The sequence below is a fragment of the Opisthorchis viverrini genome, assembly GCF_000715545.1.
Source record: "Opisthorchis viverrini unplaced genomic scaffold opera_v5_4, whole genome shotgun sequence".
In the NCBI taxonomy this organism is placed as follows: Eukaryota; Metazoa; Platyhelminthes; class Trematoda; order Opisthorchiida; family Opisthorchiidae; genus Opisthorchis; species Opisthorchis viverrini.
In genome coordinates, this window is record NW_008751660.1 from 1,117,928 (window position 1) to 1,142,807 (window position 24,880).

General features: G+C 41.2%; 1 protein-coding gene across 1 annotated transcript in view; it reads left to right on the plus strand.

The window, feature by feature from the left end:
• Positions 1–3,777: 3,777 nt before the first annotated feature.
• The window catches only part of T265_00422 (hypothetical protein), a gene marked incomplete at both ends in the record, with an annotated part of 49,851 nt that continues 28,748 nt past the window's right edge, over positions 3,778–24,880 (plus strand). Inside the window, 5 exons of the mRNA XM_009164195.1 lie at positions 3,778–4,058; positions 10,560–10,609; positions 10,705–10,761; positions 16,658–16,750; positions 21,029–21,124. Of these exons, the coding sequence (XP_009162459.1) occupies positions 10,737–10,761; positions 16,658–16,750; positions 21,029–21,124 (214 nt within the window). The remainder of the gene's footprint in view (positions 4,059–10,559; positions 10,610–10,704; positions 10,762–16,657; positions 16,751–21,028; positions 21,125–24,880) is intronic.

The window sequence follows — 24,880 nt, forward strand, 5'->3', positions numbered from 1 at the left end:
AACAGTGAAGTCTGGAACTTCTATTCTTACCATGCAGTAGGTTAGTTAGCTAAAGCAATTTAACCAAAAAAGATTGACGAAGAACTCAGCTCGCAATGTAACATTGGTGTGGCCAATATAAGTTTCGGTGGAGATGCCAAAATATCGCAACAGACTATCGTATCACGTTGTGTGATCCCCAAGTGACTTATCGCTGTGGGTTTCCTGCAGCGAGTTTCCTCCGTCTTTATAGGTAGGCAGTCAGAGTTGGTAATACTAGCTCGGCTGTTGTTGGTCTCCGGTAACGTTTAGGCAAACTGAGTTTGGAGATATCGAGAGCATTTTCACTTGGCTGCATTTGCTTGAAAGAGTTTACAGTGTCTCCTCAAGTGTCTCACTGTCTTCATTGCCTACCGAATAGGAGGAATGGAGGAGAAAAACACTTGGGGGGTTTAAGCGGCCCGCAGATATGTGTTTTATTTTGCACATTAAACTTCCAAAAACAATGTTTGCCTCAAAATTTCTTTGTCCTACTTTGTTTTATATGGAGATTATTGGTCCCTAAATAGGACGACCGTGCATGAGAGCAACTGCGATCTCGGTGAAAATCACAGGACGCAGCTTATTTTGACTCAGAATTGTTCACACGTTGTGACAAATGAAAATTTCCAGCTGGCGGAAAACTACCTGAAAACTACTTAAAAAGTTAAAAAACCAAATCAGTTTGCAAAACGGTGCATTTCGCCAATTTCATGCAATTTGGTTTCAAGTGAAACACAAGACTGACGGAAATTCGGAGACTGCGCTTAACTGATGAACACCAAGAAGGACAAAGCCGGTCGTGGTTTGTCGAAGAATTTTCAGTATCCAGATGAGTAGTGCATTACGAATATACATTTTTCGCGATATCTCGATTATCGGAGCGACCGAAACATGAGACGGACAGGTACAGCACATTCAGTATCCTGGAAACATCACAAATGAGAGAATCAGCTGCGTTCCAGACGGCTCTTTCGTAAAACCAAATTAGTTTGCAAATGAATGTGTTTCACTACTTAAAAACCGTTGCATCACTATGGAGACACTAGTACTAGGAATCACAAATAGTGGTCTCTTCCGAGCCGGAATTCATCACCGAAATACACTTCACCAGATTAACTAGAGTGGATTAATTCTCCGTATGGGCGAACAGTTCATGGAGAACGACAAGTTCGAACTTGACTCGTAGTAACTCAACCATGTCTTATCTAAGACAGTGTTTTTCTGGTTGAATAAAAGAGTCAGAAGAATGAGGGAGTTTTCGCTTGTAAAGCAAGCGCACTTCAAGGTGATGAAAGTCAAGCCACTTATTGGTGGTGCTTGTGAAAGTGAGTGAGATTACTGACTAGACTGTACCACCTTTATATTCCTTACAACTGTCAAGTTTGTTTAGCTTATTCTACCGAGACAAACATATCCCTTTACATCTAGACTTCGTCCAGCTTGAGTGGTATTCTTTAGCACTAAATTATTGTTGAGGTCCATCTAGAACAGTGGCACAAAAAGGGTAGGAGGCGTATCACCTAGTTTTTAAATATCTTTATAAGAAGTCAAAATCGTGATATCAGGAATGTGCGTTTGTCTTTCCGTATCCTTAAACCCACTGTTTGAACGCACTGGTTGGGGGACAATCACTTTCTACTAATGTATACCAAGTCATTGTTCCACGAAATAAAACTTCGTAATACGTTTATTTCTTAACTCAGGCAACTGTTGTCACACGTAAAGTATTTTAGGCTTACAAGGATGACAAAAATTTACCAACACTCTGGTTTGCTCGCGATAAACCTAGGATATTTTGGTATTGGAGTGAACCAAGCCCGCATTGGTTAAATTCTAACTTTTCCTCCCGTTAGACATTTTGTTAGTAAAGGTAAAACAATGACATTTAGTGGGAGCAAAACTGAGCATGTTTCAGTTGCACAGTATATACGTGAGGCAGAATACTAAAAGAAGCGGTCAACAGTAGTTACTGGGAATTCGGTCATTGACCAAATCAGCTACAGTGTTATATTATAAAGTGCCTTGTTACAATATAAGCGAATCTATTCCATGAGTTTATTGATATTTTTCGGTGAGGATTCCCAAACCTCAATCTTGTTAGAGACTACTTTTTTGTTTGTCAGCTGACATTTAGAAATGGTATGCGCATTCGTCGTTCATTTCAGCAGACAGTTTTTGCATTTTGTAATGTCAGATTTGGGTTCCGAAATCCCGAGCCGCTTTACTCTCGCTCGGTGCGAGTTTGGTCTAAAGTGCGTCGGTGCATTTTTTCGACAAGCTTCATATTTTCCTGCGTTAGACAATTTTGACTGATGTGGGGACTCTTTACCTGGTCAGTCATTTATTGAAATCAAAGTGTGTGTAAATACCTCAGAGCTGGCATCCAACTGTCATTCAGACCAGTGCACTTCGCGACCGAACCACAGGACAACCGGTATTCATCAGCAGGCGACATAAACCATCACAAATCACACATCAAGCACACAAAAAACGAAACGGTGAAACCGGGTATGGAGAAACAATCATACAACCCAATGATGCCTTTTAAAGTCCTTTTGAATCAGCGCAATACACTCATTTTCAGACAAATTTGGTTTTGAGACAGACTCATCTGGAACCAAATTTGTTTTTAGGTGAGTGTATTTCATGAACTTCGTGCAATTTGGTTTTAAGTAGAACAAGTAGAACGGAAACTCGGGGACTGCGCCTACCTGATTAGCCCCAAGAAGGGCAAAACTGAAGTGATCAAGCTTTTGCTCCTTGAAAGGGCTTAGCAAACGCAATAAACCATCAGGTTCCTTGTGGATTACACTGAAGGGAGAAAAATTGCATCAAAATTCAAAGAAAGTCCGAACCCAAAGCTCTAGAACGATTCATTAAAAAATAGAAGGCCAAACCGCAAGTTATCTTTTATCAGCTATAAGCTTGTATGTCTTCCTGCGCACACTTCTGTGTCTATAAATAATACATTTTTGACAATCGTTCGACTATTTCTTATTTTTATCGTAGAACTGATCTATTTCTATTTTCCTTTCATATGAGACTTATGAACCCTATGCTTTCTCTGTAGAATATGCATAATGAATACATAATTCAGTATGTACACTCTGGAAGCACCGTAGGGCAATGAGTCTCCGAAGGTCGGTGTTGACGACAGTTTCTGTCGACGATAAACCCTCATGAGCCAAAGCCCAGCAAGCAAGGATGTAAATCGCCAATAATTACTAAAAAATAGCCAAGATGCCAAACAATTAATACTTCAGTAGTCCTCAGGAATGTGTCAAAACAAGTAACATGCGTCGGTATGTTCTCTACTGGCACGGCCCCTGTAAAATTCTGTTTGTCTATCGGTTGAGAATCCGTACAAGTATCCATCTTGAACAACTGTCATCTAGCTGAATTAGTTATTTTTGTCGTATAGATTGCTTGCTTCAGTAATTATCGTCTTCATCCATCTGACCCGCTGTAGGCACACAATCTCATTCTGTCTGTCGTAGGAAACAGCAGGGTGAAATGTTAGCGGGAATTTCCTCGACTGTGTGGCATGCTGCAAAATCCGATGACAACAACCCGAGGACGACAATATTTGATCGATCAGCTGACTCGCAGCCACTAAAATCGTAAATTCGGTTTGGATCGAACAGTTTGTCAGCAAGATTCTCCCATTTCACAACTGGCACGTGGGCACGCGTTCAATCACGCAGACGTACACAAACACGCGTGTACGCGTGTATCCATAGTCTAACGACCAAACGTGTGGTTTTCCTGGACGGTGCATACGCGCGACTGTCGCTCTTGATGTCAGCCGGCAGTCGGGTGAATTCCTTACCGGTTAGTCAGTTCTGATCCCACAGTGAATTTTTGGACCATTTGGCCAATCAGGTTTCTTTGGTGTTGTTGAAGCATGGACTGACCAACCGAAAATCAGCTGTTACCGAAACACGTGTGTTCAGACTGTATAATTAGCCTAACAACAGGTGAACAGTGCTCACAAGAACCTGAGTGATACTGTTGTACTAAATTTTGATCGGAATTTGGTGAGTCGGTGTACTACTCCTGTGGAATATTCTTTATAGAATTTTAAGGTTAGATTTTTATCAGATTGTTTCTTTTGCGCTTATCGACCCATGTAGAACGGAGGTGACGTTTACGATGAACCTAGAACACAAGAGCTCCAAAACGCATTCCGAGCGCTTCCAACAAATCAACCTAAAAATATTATGGTATGACTGCAGCAGGTTAATAAATGCGTTAGTTTCTGAGACTACACTAACATTTATGACAGTATCCACTAGCTATCAATGAAAATTCCATAAAATCAGAGTGAAAACTCTGCGCAGTCACACAGGAGTCCGCTCGTCAAACAAATGAAACTGTTCACTTTTCACATAATTACTTTCCGTTGTTCTACCGGATGGAGCGCAGCTAGTTTGTAGCTCATGCACCGGCCAATTTCGGCTATTTCAACTCCAGACAGAAAAGCTGTGTGTATATCATCGACCGAAATGTAACGATGGTCTCAATATTTCTTGAGGAGGATATGCTTGCGGAAGAGTGACATACTGTCCCATCTTAGTGTTATTTGTCCAGCCAGAGGAGAATTACCTTAAGATAGGTGGACCGACTAATCTGCCAAGGTCAACTTACATTCCTATCATGTAGCACGCAATTTAGTTAACTGTAGTTTTCTTTTGGTCTTTAAGATGGTGTACACGACATAAACGCTTGCAGACCAGACTTTCGTCCAAATTTTTTCCAGTATACTCAATTCTTGTATATCTGTTAGAGCTCTATAATCCCACTGCTCACACCTGAATGTCCCGCCAGGATTTATCTGTTCCATGGAATCCTTATTCCATCATCCACAAATCTGTAATGAGGAAATTAGTGGGGCCTCTTTAATCTTTTGTTGTCGAGCGTCTCCAGGGTAGCACTTGAAACTGGGAGTTTTCTATACTTCATTTGTATAAAGACCTCATGTTCTACCAACAGTGGAGGCAAGAGTTTTAACCAAAGTTTATGATATCGCTTAGGTTGAAAATCGAACAAAACTGAAGAGCACCACCCGAGTGTTCAAATACCTTTAAGTAATTCAGGGCGCATCATCGTGAAAAGTTTTTTTATGGATTGTGTGCTTTGATACGATGACTGACACTAATCGTTTGACAGCAGTAGAGAATCTGTTTTGAAAACTCCACTCAGATGAATGCTTTTCTACGCAGTAAGCAAACCCTACTTACCACTTCCGCGGACCGCACTCGTGAGAAAAAACGATAACTCGATGTAGTCATTGGTGATCCTGTGGATCGTGGCCATAAATGGTAACAATTTTACACTGTGGTGGGTCCCGTTTTATTCGCTTTCAAATTATTCAGCATTTTCAGGACAAGAAGATCATCCTTTTGTAGGAAGATTCCGCATATAAAACCGATTTTGAAGGCCCTGTTGATCCGGCTGCTTACTGGTTACGTTCACGACCCAGGAACCCCATAGCGCTAGGCTAAAGTCTTGGACAGATATCATCGTTTGCTTTTCATAGTAACCTGCAAACGTTCAGTTGACCTTCAATGTATTTCAAACTACGAAGCAGCCTTGGTTAATTAACTGCTATATGGGATCAGCTGATTCCGAAGTAGAAACAGGTTCATTCAAAAACACTACTTTGATATTACTATTATTTTTAGTATATTACTATTATATTACGTTGATAATGTTCCTGATACAATCTCTTCACTTTATACAAAAAACTATTGGAGTTAGTTATTTGGCTTCTGGCTAAGAAATATGGCTTATATAACGGCCAAGCCTGAAGCAAAATCACGGAAATGTCACTCCTAAAAATCCAGGGCAATATTGACAGGCCATGTGGTAAAGCTTGCCACTGGTTTATTCGGTGACTTGGAGAATTTGGTTGCGAACTCTTTGTTACTCGTCTGGATGATAGCCTCAGGGCGTTGTGAATGTAATTAGGTGAGTGTTTCAGGTATGTCACCGCTACTGGTGATGTAAATTGTGTGGCCAAATTATCCACCTCAGCTCTACCGGAAGTGTAAAACTTTGTCATGATCACTAGAAAAACACATTCTTAACAGTTCGAGGAAAATATCATTTTGTTTATGAATGATAGGGACTATCTTTAAGTCAAACAGACCATTAGCTCATCTTTGCCGGGAGAATCTTCTCCATGATAACAGGGTTTTATTTTTATGTTTTCAAAACAAATTTCAGGTCTCAGTCCAGGCAGAGCCTACGTGTACAGTGTTTCCCGAGAAACATCACTTTAATCCTTTAAGCAAAAGATAAAATATCCACTCAATACCCATCAGGAATATCCCTCTTAAGCCGCTGCACGATATTGATTGAAGCGATGTGGGCTTCTTCAACGGCAAGTTGACAACCAGTCGATGTGTCTTAGTTTGTATTAGAGGAGTGGAACTCAGTGAATCTCTATCTTCTCAGTGAAGGAAACAACGTCACGGTCACAGATGGGGTTCTTATGTATTGAGGATGTGGCCCCCATCTGCATTTTCATTTCTTAAGGCAAAATGTTTCAGCCTCAATTACTGAGGAGCTTGAAAGAAGTGATACGCACGATTTGCTACTCCTCAGACTGTTTATTGTTGAGACGAGATGCGCCGTTTGCATTGTACGAATTTAGGAGTGTTATCTGTAAAGGGTGGGCATATTCCGCAAAGACGATCCCCCGGGTAAGTGGAGGTGATCGCCTTTTGAAATCCCAAGTAAAAGAGGGAAACTATAAATACATGCTCACCTATTGCTGTTAGACTACTGGCTACGTATGCAGTCATGAATTTATTATGCCACTTGTGAAGTGGTAGAACAGATCTTGCAGAGTTTCTGTCCAGCCATAAATAGTAAAGCCGTGAGCAGGTTTCATCACCGTAGGTTGTATACCATAGGTCCTTAAAAACCATCTACCAAAACTTGTGTGCTCGGTTGCACGCATGCCGAGAAAGCAACAGTCTAAAAACAGGAAAGTGAACATAAGTTGAAAGTTGAACGAGTGCCTGCGTTTCTGGCAGCCGTGCCATCGTCGGATACACATCTGGTTCACTACCTATATGTAGGCTTTGACAAGAACCAAGTCTCCATCAGGTGTTCGCATTGGGTATGACTGAGTAGAATTTTAGAGACAGCAGTTTTCTAACTTTACGACACTGATACAAGCGCCCTTAATAGCGCTTGCATCCAAGCTATTGCCTTCAAGCATAGCTCCCACAGATACCTACCCCCCCCAAATCATCGGTGAACGAAACTGCGGCAGCTAAAACCACTGTACGACGAGTAATCGGTTATTACAGCTGACAATGATGATTATGATGACTGAAACGAGCTGTCCCTATCTTTTGAAATCAACAGTTGCACTGCAGTTTCTTGTAGAGTTAGGTGATACTAATTTCAAAGCCCCCAGTTTATCACTTCAGACATTCCTTTTGACTGAAACGCCCAAGAAGTTGACAAGACTCTTTTACTTAGCTTCTCAAATGGCCAATCAGCTTTTTTCATGTTATATAATGTTTTTCATCGAAAATATAGTCGAGGTCTACCTATTCGAATGGGAATTAAGTAGCAAAGAACAAGGTCTATTAGTTCCACTGTCAACACTAAAATAATGTCTTCGTAATGGTAGACAGGGGAATTACCGTGTTGACGGCATTTGATCCATTGGACACTGCTGAATGAGCAAGGTTTTGCTATGGATTACAATATAAAGCTGGAGGCTTAACTCCCGTATACTATCAAAAAGAATGCGCATGTGAAAACCAGTAGGAACGACAGGACAGGGGAAATAGTTGCGGCCTTTTCCTCATCTTGTCTCCACATTCACGAAACATGAATGCGTTGAGTTTGTTCTGGGCACACTGGTTACAAAATGACCAAATGAATGCTGGTAAGGGCAGGCATCAGAATGGAAAATTCTGCAGCATGGTATCAACATATGGCTCCTGGACTAGAAGGAGTCGTGTTTTCGCCCCAGAGAGTCCAAGAATTACCACAGTCATACAAATATAAGGCCAAATAACTAGCCAACTATATCCGTCTTTCAGGAATTCACTGAAACCACTGTTTGTTTAGTTGGAGCCAAAGGCTGTTTTCCATAGGGTTGCGTTATACGCCAGGCGGTTCGGCCAAGTTTGTGTACGGTTACCTTTCGGCCCGTTTTACCGGATGTCAAAAGCCTGAATAAGTTTTTTCGGGCACTTTTCACTGCTCACGTAGCCACCCCGATAACCGATTTGTACTGCGGCTGGTAGGTAAATAAGTCATTTGCCTAATGTAACTCACCCTAAGTGAAGCGAAAGCGAAAAACTCAAGGTTTTCAGAGTTTGGACAGAGCTTGCACAATCTGGCATAAATGTTTATACTACTGATGAAATACGCTAGTAGCAACCGGTCAATCGTTAAAGCGCCGTCCATGCCTCTGATGAATGGTTGTTCATTATTGTTCAATGTTTAGACAGTGTCCAGGAAATTTCTGGGATACGCTCAAAGATGTTGATTGTTCAGAATCGTTGTGCAAATGAGATTTTTGCCTTCGTTTGCGTAGTTTGTGACAGCTTATTTCGTGTTATTCTCGCCGGCAGCGCCCACAGATTAAGTGGCAGTGGTTTTAGTTAAGGAACTGCGTCACAGGTGTGACCCAGGTAATGTTTGATCCAACCGATACTTTCCGCTCTCCTTTGGAATTCGGTATCCAACGCTTGATTAGCCTATTTTCGAAATAGGTTTGTTGCTAATGTAATAAGCTCTCACAAATTTTGGGTTGTATTTAAGAGCGAAGAGGGATTTAACAAAACAGGTCTGTCCAATAAAACAAGCCACCACTCGGGCGTTGGGACAGTGCTCACAGACATGCCCTTCTTTGTCAGCGGAAATTGATCAAAACATGTATTTTCCATACATGGAGGCAGTGCGAACAACTCTCCAGTCTGAAACAGTCGAACCAGTTTAACCGCAAGAAATGTCTTTAGAAAGCTGGGTGGTATTTTAATCGCTCTTATATAAACTGAAAATATTTTATGCACTTGTGAGCACATTTGACAAAAGCAGTTCACAAATTCTCACCGGAGTCGGACGTCGATGAATCTTATTGTTTGACTTGGATTGGAAACAGTCGGCTCAAACAAACCACTTAGCTATGCACGATGGATGATCGCAAAACAATGGATGGACGTCCTCTAAATTGAACTCCCATTTTCTCATCGCTTCATCGTGAGTTCGCTTCAAGCCAACTGGAAACTGCTTCGCTTGCCCGTGAACTGACATCTAGGTCACGTGGCCGTTCCACTTGTTTGATCCTGGATAATGCATGATCACAGTCACGTGCTCAGATATGGAGTAATGCTGAGCTCACCGAATCTCAGTTACTTTGCATTTCTTATCATCGTGACGAGGGCATCTGGCCAACGCACTGCAGTGCGCATACAGATGCAACCAGAACAATTCGGAAACGTGTGCAGTAGTGCAAAAGTACTTCAGCACATAATGTTTACTGATTTCAACATCAGCAGTTTTTGTTGCCGACACTGAAACGAAGTTAAATCACACTGTTTGTAGCCATGACACTTTGTTTCCCTCTAACCATGGTAATTATTAACCACTGTTCAGAATGACCGAAAAAGCTGCACTGTATCGATCAAGTTTCAGGACTGATACTGTGAACCACTCTTTCATTCTCCGTGAATCTTGCATAAACAGTACTACCCGTGGTCACATCCGTCCTACTTTGTGAATCAGATACACGGTGGCTGCATGTGGAAGATCAGTGAGGTACGCTAAAAGGTTTTCGGGAACGTTCACTCTCTATCGGTAGATCAGCTGGACGCACACGACAAATTATGGTAATCAGGCCAGTATGTCAGATGACTGTTTGCCTCGTAAAGCCCTCCTTGAGCAGCCTTGTTCGGGATGGTGACAACCCAAAGGTGGTCAGTTCCTACATTGGCAACGAGACATGAAAGCCCTTACCGGGCGACTAAGTGGCTTGGTAACAGCCGTCTCTGCAACTGGGGAAAGCGGGACGAGACAGGCCAATGGCTGGTGACCCTGACAGATTTTACTGCTTCGCGCCAAAGCTATCGAGTTCATTGTGAAGCTACCGCACTCTGCCATACCAGACAACCAGAACCGCCATATTCAAGTGAGTTGATTGGACCAGCGCTTCCGACGCACGACTCTCCTACCCTTATTTTCCTTTAATTCGGTGAACAATGCTACTTCAGCTGGAGTCATCGCACTTCGGTGCATGGTTTGTGACTGAACCCGTTGGTTGGTTGGACTGAACCCGTCAGGGCAACTGACAATCCTGCTATTTTATCAGTGCAATGTGCACAGGCACTGTAGTACACAGGAGTTTAGGATGCTTAGACTGGGGTGATAAAGATGGTAGTCTGGTAGATACCTCACTAGGTACCTTTAAAAATCAAATATTGCCCTTTACCGAATTAAATTTCCTTTTTGAAGGATGTATCACTGTTCAAGCTCTGCATCGGCTCATATAGTGTGATATTTTCCAGGTAATCGAAAACCTCATCTGAGAACTCAACTATAGTCCTGAACTACCAAGGTATGTTGATTTCTTGTTCATTCTTTCGATTATTTTAACTTCCTGCCGTCAAAACGGTCTAAAAACGTTTAGGTTTTTGCTTTTTTGTTTTCAAGATATTGCCCCAAATGAGCATTTGAATTTGATAATGCCCGCACCAACAACAAATTCTGGTGAGTCACCCGATTTGTGTTTACCTCCTGAGCTTTATCGTCACTGTTTCTTTTGCAAACATAATTTGAACCCAAAAACTCCGGAAGCAGTGATTCATCAGAGTGGGACTCATAGACCTAGTATCGCCTGACCAAACTTTGCAATCGGAAATGAACATGCATTATGTTTCTAATGGGAACACTTCCTTGCATCATCCTGCTAAGCAATATAAAGCTTTGAAAAGAACTTTCAAGCACATTGTTGTGAAAATAAATTTACTATAGGAAGTAAGGTAGTAAAACTATTACTTCCCTTGCTTCATTTGCTAGTTTTGCTAGTAGACTATGAATATTGTTCTTTAGATAGGAAGGGTTGGGTTTTGAGCTACAACAAGTAACTCACCAACTTGTATACTTTGGCCTACTTTGAATTCCACTCTCTAACAAATTAGGTTAGTTCCCATTTTCGATGCATGAACCGTAGGCGTTTGTCTGGATCTATATGTGATGAAGCACGTCCTCGGGCTTTCAGACGTTTTCGGCACCACAATGTGACCAGGCTAAGATCCGGGACTCATTGTCATGATCACGTCACATTACATCACAGTACATTATCGTGAACCAGATAATTAAATTATCCAAAATGCAACAGGAAAACAACAGGATCAGTGCAACAAAGGGAACTATCTATGAGCAGCTGAGGTGGGTAGCACAGAAATGCCATATTACTGTTACGTTTTTTGGACGAATTCCGCCAGTTCAAATTCATGGTACATAATTGGCGGTTTTCGGAAACCTATGAAGACAAAACCCCCCTCAGGTGAATCGTCCGCAAACGGAACACATCGTACATCTCCTGACAAGCTGACTTGGTAGATCCCTACAGCCGGTTGGTTTACCAAATAGTTGTGAGATGATATGCATTGCTAGTCGAACGATGTTTTATCGAAGTGACTTCCCTGTTTACCAACCATATACCCGAAAAAGGAAAAAAATATGTCGAACAACATAGATTTGGTTGTTGGAATTTCTACTGAGGGCCTTGAAGAATCGTCACTGATGTGGACTGAAACAGTTGATTTCCGGCCAGAGGCGAACTTTTCCAATAAACAGTGAAAATGAGATCATGAACATGACCTCTAATCGCACCGTTGTCACAAACCGACTGGAGGACAGTGAACGACTGACGATTCAATTATATTTTTTGGTTAGGCCGACAGGATGTTCGGCCCTATGGATGATCATGAAGACAATCGCTGTGGCATCAATCGTGCTCACTGCAACATTGAGTTCATGCAGTAAACATAAGAAAACTGTTAATTAGACTTTCGAATTTCCACGTAGCACAGACACGTGGAAGGTGAACTAAGAGGGATGTGTTTAAAAAACCCACCTGAAAAAGCCCGTAATCTCGTTTGGGAAGCTTCAGTTTACTTAATATAAACCTCACATGGTGTGATACTGACCCAACATAGCCAGAAATACATCCAAGATAAGTGCAGTCTAGGAACAACTGGCGTCAGGTTATTGCCAAGATTTATAAAGCTGCGTACGCCTATGTTTCCTTAGATAGCTAAGACATTTCAGATCCAGTCTGCATGAGTGCATGTATAAAACAGAATACAAATACAAATGGACCTTCGAGAAATACACTCATTTGCAAATCAATTTGGTTTCCACGAGAGACTCAAACTGAATCTCTCGTGTATGGTGTTCTTCGACTGAATGTGCTGCACAAAAGCTGCCTCACGTTTCAATTGTACACGTGTGGATTTCTAGAAATCAGTCCAATTTGGGTTTAAGTAAACCATAGGGTTGACGGAAACTCTAAGACTGCACCTTCCTGATGAGACCCGAGAAGGGTGAAGCAGGTCGTTGGCTGTCGAAGAGTTTTCAACATCCTTGTGAGTAGTTTGTTTTATGAGAATATACTACAATATCTCGAATATCGTGCCAACTGAATCATGAGGCGGTCTGTGTGCAGCACATTCAGTTGTAGAATATCATAAACGAGAGATTCAGTTGAGTCTGTCGTGAAAACCAAATTGATTTGCAAATGAGTGTATTTCTCGGAGGTTTGCTTTATATTTGTATTGCTTTATACATGCACACATGCAGACTGAATCCGAAATGTCTTAGCTATCCAAAGAAACAGGTGTACGCAGCTTTATAAATCTTGGTCATAGGTAAAGTATTGCAGCTGACATCTAGATTTGTCCTCAGCTACTTCCTTAATTCCGTGCGTGCGCAATGTATCAGAAGCAGCCGAATAAAAGGGATGTGAATTTGAAATTGATGGTTAGCGTGCTTTGTGTTTCAGGGTGTTGGTGTACGCCCTGGTTCTATTTACAGAGTTTCAGTTAACAAGCAAATCGTTTCGGGGACAAAGTAAATGGTGCGTTCCAAATAGATAGAAATGACAGTTTTGTAGCTGTTCTTCAGAAACCGACTTAGCAACCCCATTCTTGGCGTTCACTAGTGTCACGCTGGATGCGAACGCACGAGAAAAACAGTTTGTTGTAGCAAGGACAGATGGTGAACATTCAGTCAACTGAATTCAACGTTCTTTGAAAAAAAAACACCCATTGTTCATTGAAGCGACATCCGTTGGTTAGAGTTCTTTGCATTCAGTCCTGGTCTGATAAGTCTATTTCTAGCATAGCCCGTTTATACGGATGTTCTTACTCTGCAAAAGTTCCTACTTGAAGTTGGAAGTCCACTTGTGCGTTAGGGTGACAATGCTAGCTGGGGTTTGATGACAAATCCCAAATATTTCACTACATTCTATAGATTCCTTCAGTGTCAAGCTATGCAATGATCGTATTGAGCTTCCTTAGCTGTCCGCAACTATTCACCAAGGTTTGGTTTTCGAAGGACAATCGCCGACTTCCTGCGTTGTTCACACCTTAGTGGAAGCATTTCCATACAACACATCTGTAACTATCCATCTATGTATTAATCATTCACAACGTGCTTTCAGGCCAGTCTTGGTTTTTCTCTTGTTGGTACATTAGCCCCAGCAATTTAGGCAATGAGATTGCATTTTTCACACCTGAACAGGTGGGCCAAGTAAATAAATCATGGGTATTTACATCACAGATTCATACCTGATCTGAATTATGTAAGTTTTATGGGCTTAAACACAGTAATGTTCGGAAATCGCTTCTGATCACGGCCTCTATGCACAATAATGTGTAGCAAGGGTTGCCATGGTGACTACCGTTATCATTCCCGTTGACTCAAACGAACTTGTTGAAAACATGCTGTTATAGCTACTGGGGATAAATGCCTACTGCTGACCTGTCAGGTAGTGTTTGGATAATTGACTATTTCAAAACTGGGGTTGCGGTGACAAATGCAGGTGGACTGAATCTTCGAATCATTCCTTGGATCATGATGGATTATGGCTGTCAGTCATAGCCTTAATATAGTTTGGCTAAAATAAGTCGTAGTGAGGACCTACAAGACAGTCGCAAATGTTTCAAAGCAACCTGTTCCTGTTTGAACGTTAGAATCATACTCATTAGTTGTAACTGATATAATTACGGGTAAAGTGATGTATGCTTTTAGTAACTTTGAAATTATTACTTGCCGCAGCTCACGATGTCCCCATAAGGTCAAAAAAACGACCTTCCTTCTCAGTCAAGGGGACACGGCTCTGCCGACAGGCTTATTTTGGGTTTCCGTTAAGCTTTTCACCATATATATTTTCAAAGTTGAGTGATTACTACACACTGAACGTATAAATCATTTTATTGTGTAAACTCGTATGAGCTGCGTTGGTATTCCGTAGCCGGCCGCTCCAGATGTTTGAGGATGAATGGAAACGCATCCGGCAAGCAATCAGATTTTAATGCACTGGTATGAAACTTGATCACATGTTCCGTAAGTTCGGGCAAGTTTGTGGGCTATGGTTCACTGATATGACTCTCATTAAAACGACCGGTTTTTTAGTTGTCGTGTACTCTTTACTCTGATGCTTAGATATCGTAAAGGTCTTAGGCATTCTAGCTACCCTGTTCAGGAAGAATGACAGAAGGACTGAAAACATTCCGCAGACTGACCTCAATTATGTATGGCAATCGATTCACTTACACGCACGTCGAGATAAAGTCATTCATTTGGCCAAACCTAATTAACATTGCTGACTATCTTTGTTCTGTCTTGACAACCAGTCTGTTCCACGCATTTGTTAATCGACCGAAGCGCTTCAATGAGAGAATTCTCAAGGAAATTCGCTAACGAGAAAGAATGACATACCCACTGTTTTATCGTGAACGATTCCAGACAAGCCTGGACAACAATGTAAACCAGTAAAAGCAGTTATGACTAGCAGATGAAAATTATGACAAATATGTTAATATGAGATAAAAAAGCGCTTGTATTCCTTCAGCAATCAACGCAGAGTATGTTCAAGATAGTGAGATGCCATTTGGATGACTGACTGCCCTAATTTTCTTCTGGTGAACAACAGTAGCAAAATATCTAAATTCCAAATAAAATCGAGTTCAACTTGTACGACTCTAAATGCATAATGAAATTATAGGCAGTGACCGACCACAAATAGGACTGAAAAATATGTCCCGGCCATGAAATGACGGTGCGCTGTACTAAGTTGATAAAAATAATGGTCGTTTAGGATGGCCAATGAGATCGCCTATAAACTGTTGAGCATCAGATGTTTTAGGGTGATCATTACTGGGCAAAGTTTATAACTCCACCTTTAAGTGTATGCCATCCTTATGGGTCGAAGCCCCCAGATGTAACCAGTCAACGGTTAGAGACACTTAGAAATGGCTCGGTAGCACCCTCGCTGGTGCGGATGCATCAAACTGTTGCTTTTATTGCATAGCTTATCCTCTAGATATCTTTTGTGAAAAGTTCAACAATATCTTTTATTGACGCATCAAGTATATCAGCTACCACCTCCAACGCGTAGTTATCCAGTCATACCTTCCTCGATCATCAGCGAAAAAAACCGCGGTTCACCAAACTGGCTAAATGCAATCCAAAAGGCTTCGGCCGCAGGACCTTACGGGGGCAAACCAATTAAAACTTGTACCCAGTAAACTAAGTTGCAGATGAGCTTCTGTCCTGTACATGATGGTAATGTAGGTCAGAAAATTGAGAATCACGGTACAAATGTTTCATCATTATTTGGAAGGATTAGCCATGGGCATCTCACAAAGGTCTACGAAAGATTCCGATTCTTAACCACCGGGGTAGTAGTTGATGACTCAACCGTTCGGCCGTGAGCGGCTGACCTGCAAATGATTGGCGTAGACAGGGTGAAGTGCAACGCGTTCTTCAACACCGGAATCTACGTCACCGGAGCACGTGAAAACCAGTTCCTTGATTGACACACTCCCAGAAAGCGCGACACTGTATCAGATCTAAGTGAGGGTTAATCGCACTGTTCATCAGCCACATGTGGCCGATTTTGGGGAGGCCTTAGTTTCAGGTCTCCATGGAGGTTCATGAGATTCATACTCCAGATTATTCATAACCACGATGAAACGACCGCACAGTGCTTCAGTACCTTTGAGCTTAGTTTAAATTTGCTTACAGGATGAAATTTTAACTGAAATATCTCAGTCTTCTTAGTGTTAACCAGCTGGACTACCGCCGAAAAGCCCCTTTTGATTAGCATTAATCAACCGACGAAGGCGAAACCAAAACGACATGTTTGATTCTGTTACATAATGCATTCAAGCAGGGAACCATCTCGAGTAACCTTTGTAACCTAAATTGTAAAAGTCAGTTAGTTGTGGAGCTACCACTGGATTGCCGTTAGGCGACAAAAGGTTTACAATGATATATAATGGTTTAGTTTTCCCATTTCCAACCTGTGCTAGAAGACCCAAACAAAATAACTATGTAGTGTTTGAGTCACAATTATCGTTTGTCATTTATCAAGTACCCTCCGAGGAGCTTACCAATGGGGAAGATGTTGAAACATTAAAGAAAGTACTAGCCCATGTGGATATGGAAACTGGTCTGAAACATCGCAGTAAGTGAAGACTTGGATGCCTTTGCACCAAACATTTACATGTATTGAAAAGAGACCAATTAGCTTGGCTGCATGCTCCGCAACAACCCTACAAGACAAACTTTACTTATGGGAATGCATGAAGATTGAGAAAATAAAAGTAAAACAACTATGTGCATGCATACATCCACGCGACGTTGTGTAAATCCATGCGCTAGCAACATTCTTACGGTGTGATACACACAAAAAATTATTTTGATGGAAAGATAGAATACGTAACTTTTTAGCATCGCGGTAAAAGTTCTTGAAATGTCCTTATTGTTGTACCCTTGTATTCCGCGAAATCATGACAGGGAAGAAAAAATGCATTTCCATTCGGTGATGCATCTACTCGTTGTTCTTATCTTGCCGAAAGTTCCCTACAGTGAAAATCAGCCTTCGCACTAACCAACTGCTAGAAGTGACATTTACCCCTTTAGAACGGTATCGAGTTTTGCGGTGTCCATCACTTGGAAACATGACTGTTATTCGTGTAAACAAAAAAGAAGTCCGAAGACATCTGTCTCTCCTGGCATTTTTACCTGATGCCGGTAAAACTATCGTGAGATTGTAAACAGATATATATTAACTAGTTCGTATCTAAGTAGGAATTCCAAAGCGATCCACTTTTTGGTTGAATAGTATCCCAACGATTTCTAGTGAAGGTTTACCTTCCTCGTGGAAAGTGAATTAAATCTCCACAGATAAGAGCAACACGCGGCATTTGTTTCAAGGTGAATGCTAGTATCATCGACCAGAAACCTTGCGGAGAATGATACATTCCAGTGCTTGAAAATCAGAACTCATCCGTACGTAATTCACAAGCGCATTTTCAAAGTTTTTCTACTGACTTGAGGACAATGCCCCTTCTTATGCTACTAGCTAATACTCTGGATATCATATCAGATCTAAGACAGGGCTACGATACGAATGGTAGCAAATGGAAACGGTTGCCGCAGGGCGAGAACAAGTTAAAGATTCTAGGATTAGAACAACCTCCAACAGAAGTGTAGAGGTCATCAGACAGCCATTTTTGTCCTTGTTAAAGTCCTTAATCCCATTCATCACGTGTTGCACTTTACGTGGGAACAATATATCTTGCATGGTTTGATGCCAGCCGTTGGTACTTTATCAAACTTAAGCCGCGAATTAACATGAGAAATACCAGGTCCATAACCGTCCAGTAATAATAATAATAATAATCCAGTAATTAGACTTTCGTGATGCCTTCAAACACACACGCATCAAAATTCTGTTGCACGTTAATTCATGCATGCACTTGAGCATGAGTGTTGGTTGTTGTTCCAGGCACACTCAGCTGCCTGATTCGTTTGCTAACTAAAGTATTACGCATGATTTTGATAAGGAAATAATACCCGTCAATAATTCTTCCACTTCCACATAGTCTACATTCTTGTCAACCATTACAAATCGATCGATCACAGCCTTCCTTTTGTCACTGATGACCAGCTGTGTTTGTTTGTCACAGAATTGTGTTTGGGATGGTGTGGTATGTCAGTGTGCTGGCTGTCCAAACAATGATCAATTGAAACCTATCATGTGTTACCGAATTACAATGAATGGGTCAGAAATTTCACCAAGAATAGGCATTCAAAATGTCTCTGTGTTGAGTCATGCGTTTTTTGAGAGGAACAGCACGATTCTGCGTATAATTCACTTCTACAAAGTTCACAGTTATGATTGATATCATGTGAAGTTGTGACCGTCATTCCAAGTGAAATAAATAGAAGCTCCTCCTCAAAAAACCCGACGTTTTGAAGAAAACTCTAATCCACGGTAGAATTCTGGCTTTCGGTGGTGGAATATGAATGCACCTAATGCTTACTGTCACTTGTAGGGTCAGTTTTTAAAGAATACGTGCGTGTGAGACGTTTAATTTCCTGTCTAATGATTTGTAACTGCTTAGTTTGTTTTCATAAAGGAAACTGCTCACAGGGTTGCTGAGAACTCTCCGACAGCCCACGACCGGTTTCGCCATTCTTGGGGCTCATCAGGTAGGCGCAGTCCCCGAGTTTCCGTCAGCTTTATGTTCTACTTGTTAGTGTTTTCTAATAAATGGCTTTGTCACAAGGGGCTTTATCCACTCACTAGTAGTGCACTAGACCGTGCCATCAAATTCAGGAAGTTACGGCAAGCAACTCGAAGGCAATCATTGTCAAGAACAGTGTGCACTGAACTGGATGATAGAAAAGAGAGGTAAACTACGTGTTTGACAATTAGAGAGTGACCCAGTTGTCTATGAAACACGAGACACTTTCATTGATAAGCCTACACGAGGTAACAAATTTAGAAAATAATTAACCACTATATCCCTGAATCTCAAGGCAGTTGTGTATCAGGTTACAGTGCGGGCTGTTTTGTTGTGTAACTATGAGACTTTCATCTGTTCGAGCAGCGGAACTGAGACGTCTTCAGGTGTTCAACAACCGTTCTTTCAGAACCAAAGCTGTTGTGAGTTGGTGTCAGCGAATACGTGACGAGGCAATCAAAAAGCGAGTTTTGGTTGTATAACAGGTATTTGACTTGAAGAATGCGTCCAGCACTAGAAGCTGCGTTGATTGGGACATGTGGTGTGCATGCCTAAGCATCGTTAGCAGAAAAGTGTACTGTTTTCCATGCCCAGCTGAGAGTAGCGGAAGCAAAGAGGTGGTCAGACCTTGATCTAGCCGAAAAGTATGAAGGAGGTTGCGAAACGTCTAAATGCCGTCAGTGCTACTCGCCTAACAGGATGAGAACCACTTGACCCCCACTGCGCCTGGTTGGAGACACTGCAAGTTATGGCTGCTAGTCGATGTCAATGGAGTTCTTATTGTTAGTTTTTACCCAGACTGCCTTACTGAACGTTTGGGGGTGTATGCGCATTGAAACGATTGTAGTAAACTAGCGATAAATCCATTTCCTCTCCATCTTTATTACTAAATCTACAATAATTTTTTTCAAATACAACATGGTTCCACGGCAGTGAAGCATCAGTGTTGAACACTGGTGTCACGCTCTCCATGACAATGTTGATGAGAGCTCTGTGTGGTTTGTCTGATAATAGTTATACAGGCAGCTTATTGTGGTGACGTTCCCAGGAATAATGGTAATGCATAAATCTGCCGAGTTCATTCAAAATAAAGTAATTTATCAGTAAACTAACTAGATCAACGCTAAGTTTGTTTCATATTTACGGATAATTTACATGTACTGGATACTCACGCAATAATACAACAATCCCCCAAGTCAAGCTTTGCCTAGAATGACCAGTTAATCTCAAGAACACCTCTGATTTGGGTTTAACAATTGCTCATAAGTCAAAAAATCACTCCTAAAATTATTTTTTATAACTAAAAAGAAGAAAACCATCTTAATAAAATTAAGGGGTTCAGATCAAAAGAGATAAGATTAACCAAGTTTTTTTTTTACAAAAACTGACTTGGCGCTATGTTTCGCCTTTGAGCACTACCTTGAGCTGTGTCAGAAGCAAAAATATTTAGCTTGAGAGCAATTCACTCACCCCTTAAAGCCAGACAAATTTTCCGGTGAGTACCCCTTGTCGGTTGCGCTCGTTTTGAAGTTCAAGTAGCACATAAAGTTAACGGGACCTCCGGGATTGCGCCTACCTAATGAGTCCGATGAAGAGCAAAACCGGCCATGGATTACAGAGGAGTAAACAACAACCTCAAGAGTAGAGCATTAGGTCAAGAAGCATTTGCCTATCCGTTTATCAATCTATCTATCTATCTACTTCTATCTATCCTATCTAATCTATCTGTCTCTCTTCCTATATATCTGCCGATCATCCATCTGCCCAATAATCGACGTACCTGTGTGTTAGTCTGTCTGTTTTCCCTTCTATTCACTCATTGGATATTTGTTAATCATTAAGATGATTTCTTATTAATACATCTATTTATTCACCCCATACAGGCATGTGTACTTTTGTGCTGTGATTCCAGTACACGATAATTTCTTTAATCACGTTGCATTTGAGAGATTTTCATTTTCGCCAACAAAGTATTTGATGGTGGTAGATTCTGCGAGCAGCTACTACCGCTCTGTCGTTCGTCATCCTGGTATGCACACCAAAGGCGTTGCTCGATTTGCAGATGGTTCTTTGGACGCAAGCGAAACCCACGCATGCTTTACGACAGTCTTGCATGTTTAAGGACGCAAATTGGGTCATACCACATTCAAATCAAGGCCCTGTGTAATTATCTCGTCATGTCAAACTATTGTTTACCATGCCCATTTCAGCGTTAAAACGCGATCCCATCACTGGTCTGGGAACGGTTACCAATGGTGCTGAAGACAAGGTCGCTCGTGCAAGAACACAGTCGTTAGGACGGAGAAGTAGGTTATTCTCTAGATCGTGGAATGCACAAGTCTTGCTTCATTTTACACGAAAGCAGCTAACTCGAAAAACTCTTAGATGAATTAAATTCCGTATGAGCGAAAAACATCAGACTTAGGTATTTGGACTCTTCGCACCAACTGTTCCTACGTTCGTCATACAGATTAGGTATTTTTGTGCAGCAGTTCTTATCTCGGCGATTAACTGAACCAGATGACCTGGCGTTCCCACAATGGTCACGCTTAATGGTAAAATTGTCGAGATGCGATTCAGGCCAATGTGTCAATAAAACAATTGATTAATTCTGACGCTTGCTTTACTCGCAGTGGCCGCAATTCTTTAACTCACAATCGGAAATTGGCCCGGAAAAATTTCTAATAAGCGAAGTTACAAGTGAAACCAGTCAAATGTCAGCTAAATAGTCATGGGAAAAAGTAACGTGCGATGACTTGAAGTGGATTGCGCTCACTCGGTGATCCAGAACAACAGTATCAAGGTGATGCTGAATAAAACCCCTTTAAATGCAGCATGTCAGAGTTAATACATGTATTGAATATTCGAACAATATTGCTCGAACATAGTGCGAATGACATTCGGAAATTTTAATTAGATACACAGGCAAATGGTTCAGTTCAAATCCGATCAGTTTCCTCTGCATGATCCAAGCTATTATAACTCATCCTGAATGTGGTGTGATGAGCAATCTTTAATTCCAATGCCAAATCTGATACATACAAAGTTGTCTTTGGTGAGGGTAATTTTCCTGCCAAACTGAAACTTCTGATTTGACTGACTGGTGTCACACTACCCAGTCACCTGCCTTAAAGGACCTCACAGATGTATGTGAAATTTGACCAGATTGGTGTCAACTAACACTGAACACTTCAACCCACATAACCCTAGGCCAATGTCAATCAGATCTTGAAATGGCTTTTACGGCAGGCTCAGTATTTGTGGTAGGCTGAATGTTTGAGAACCAGCCCGACGTATGATATACTGAAGAAATTGGGCAGCGCTAATCGTCTACTCTTATTAATGGCATGAATGAATGCTGGCAATGTTCCCTGACGTGAACAGAAGACATTTATATGGCCAACTACTCACCGCAAATTTGATGCACATTGTAACCACGGCAAAAAGCTGAATTTATATAAATACTTTGTACGAATGAGTCCATCAACCGAGTTGCCTTAAGCGGAGCAGTCTGCGTTTTTAACCAAAACATCTACAGAAATAGTTTCAATCATTACAAAGTACTTTATGGGGTGTTTATGAGGTACTATGAAGATCATTTCTCAGCACTGAAAAATCTGTGGGCTGCAAAGTCTTCAGTATTGCTCATCAATAATGCGGAAACCACATCTGACCATCTAAAAATAAAACCTATTAATGATTTATATTCAAATAGAGCGACAGACATTCAGCGGAAGTACACCAGAGTACTTATAAAAACAGGCCATGTACAACGCACAGAAAATAAGTTGCGGCATGCCATTTCATGAAATGCCTTGACTTTCATTCAACCGATGTCAAGCGTGTGATGGGCAGCTGATAATAGCCCGTATATTTTCATTTCTTTACGTTCCCTACTTTCGGTTGAACTATTCCCTGAGATGAAATTTAATTTTCGAATTGTATCGAATAAACCTGCGACAGCTTTTGTTAGAAGTTACCCAGTTGGCCATCTTGTTCACAGCCCACCCAATCGATAAAAAATCACTGCTCGCACCGGTTGACTGGTTGGTCATAATTTATCATGTACCTAACAAACCTTCAAAGGTCACAAGGATGCGATATACACCTCTTATGTCACTCCTGTCTATGATGCTCGAAATAATTGGCTCTGCCTTGATATACACTGCGTCTCAGATCAGTCCCAGTTTGCTAAATTATCTAACTCATTATTCGAAAAAATTCAGACAATTTTATTCCCAACTGTTTCCTAAATTTATAAATGCGGTTGTGAGTAGACACCTTCTAGAAATCAAGTGTTACAGAGGTTGCCCATATCTGTGTGAAAAAAGTAGTCTAAGAACTGGAAATGGTAAATTAGAACATCATAAACGAGAGATTCAGCTGGGTTCCAGGTGAGTCCCTCGAAAGTACCAAATTAGTTTGCAGATGAGTGTATATTCGCTAATTTCCTGCAGTTTGGTTTCAAGTAGAACATAAGGCTGACGGAAACCGGGGGACTGCGCTTACTTGATGAGCCCCAAGAAGGGTGAAACCGGTTGTGGGCCGTCGATGGATTTTCAGCAACCTTATGAGTAGTACATTACAAATATACATGTATCGCGATATTTCAAATATCGTAGCGACTGAAAGATGAGGCGGCCTGGTGCAGCACATTCAGTTGCCTGAGAACATCATAAACGAGAGACTCAGCTGGGTTCCAGGTGAGTCGAAAGAAAGAACCAAATTAGTCTGCAGATGAGTGTATATTCGCTAGAATAACGATTATTCTCCACCAAAATGTCCCCCATCCAATTTGCAAAGTTAGTTCTAATCAGAATGTACATTCATAGGTATTTTCTTCGAACACTGAGGAAACAAACTTTGTGTTTCAGTCTAGTGCTTCATATTTCGAAAAGTTTAAACAGCTTTTGCGTCAAATGGGTCCTGAAAAGGTCTCCAGAGGACAGTCCCTGCTCCAAAATTATTTGGGATTGGTTGCTTCCATTCTAGATAAGGTAAGGCTTCTGTGTCTCTGAGATGTACCGTTTGAACCTGATTGCTTTATCCAGTATTATTTCATGTATTCTTGGTTTTATTCTTCTGCGAGAGGCATTATTTTCTTTGCATTCTAAATATTTCTGGTCTATTAATTATTTCATGTCTTTCGTACTACATGAAAATTCCATAGTATTTTGAGTCCAACTTGTTGATTCAAGACTAACATCTGGTGTATTCAAAGAAGATGATGAGCGCCTTCCTTTGTCTGCGCACTTGTAATCGTTTGCAGAAGTAAACATACCATTTTATCTCATTTTAGGAAGGATACTTTGCATATAAGTAGAGTGAAATAGATGAATACTGCGAAGAAACCTTCCCCTATGTAAAACCACGCATGCTGACATTAAGTTACGCCGAATACTGGTCAACTTCTACAATTTGTACCGATAAAACTTAGCAAAAGATGGGTGGAAGAAGAACTATTATATGACAAATCGTTTGAAAAAAATATGCATATGCATATGTGCATATGTGGTGCATCACTCAGGGAGCCATCAAGAACAGTATTAATAATGAAAAGTGGATTTTATGCTCCAAACTAAACTGGTGCTCAAGATTCCAGGAATGATTGGACGTTTGTTTTGTCACTACCTTGCAGTTGGTCTATTATTTCTGAGCACAAGGATTTCACTAAATGCCAAGGTCACTATTAATATATGACTCAAACGTCTGGGATAAGTTCAAGACACTCCATATCGGCGGACATATCAGATTTTCATTTTGTCCGAAACACGTGTTTTTTTCGAAAATATAATCTCGTTTGAGAGCCGGATCTATCAAATTTGACCTCCTAGTACTTGTGAGTAACTCCTACTGCTCGTTCGATTTCCACGTAGATCAGTAGTTCCTCAAGTCCAGTTGACGGGTACATACCTTTGGCTAGATCGCCATCGTATTCCTGATACTTGGGGCACGAGTGTTACAAGCTTGATGGCGCATACTACTTGTGAGACGTGCGAGTAGCAGCAATCAACCCGAAATTTTTTACCTTGTTATTAGGTTTGACTATAAGTATATATAAC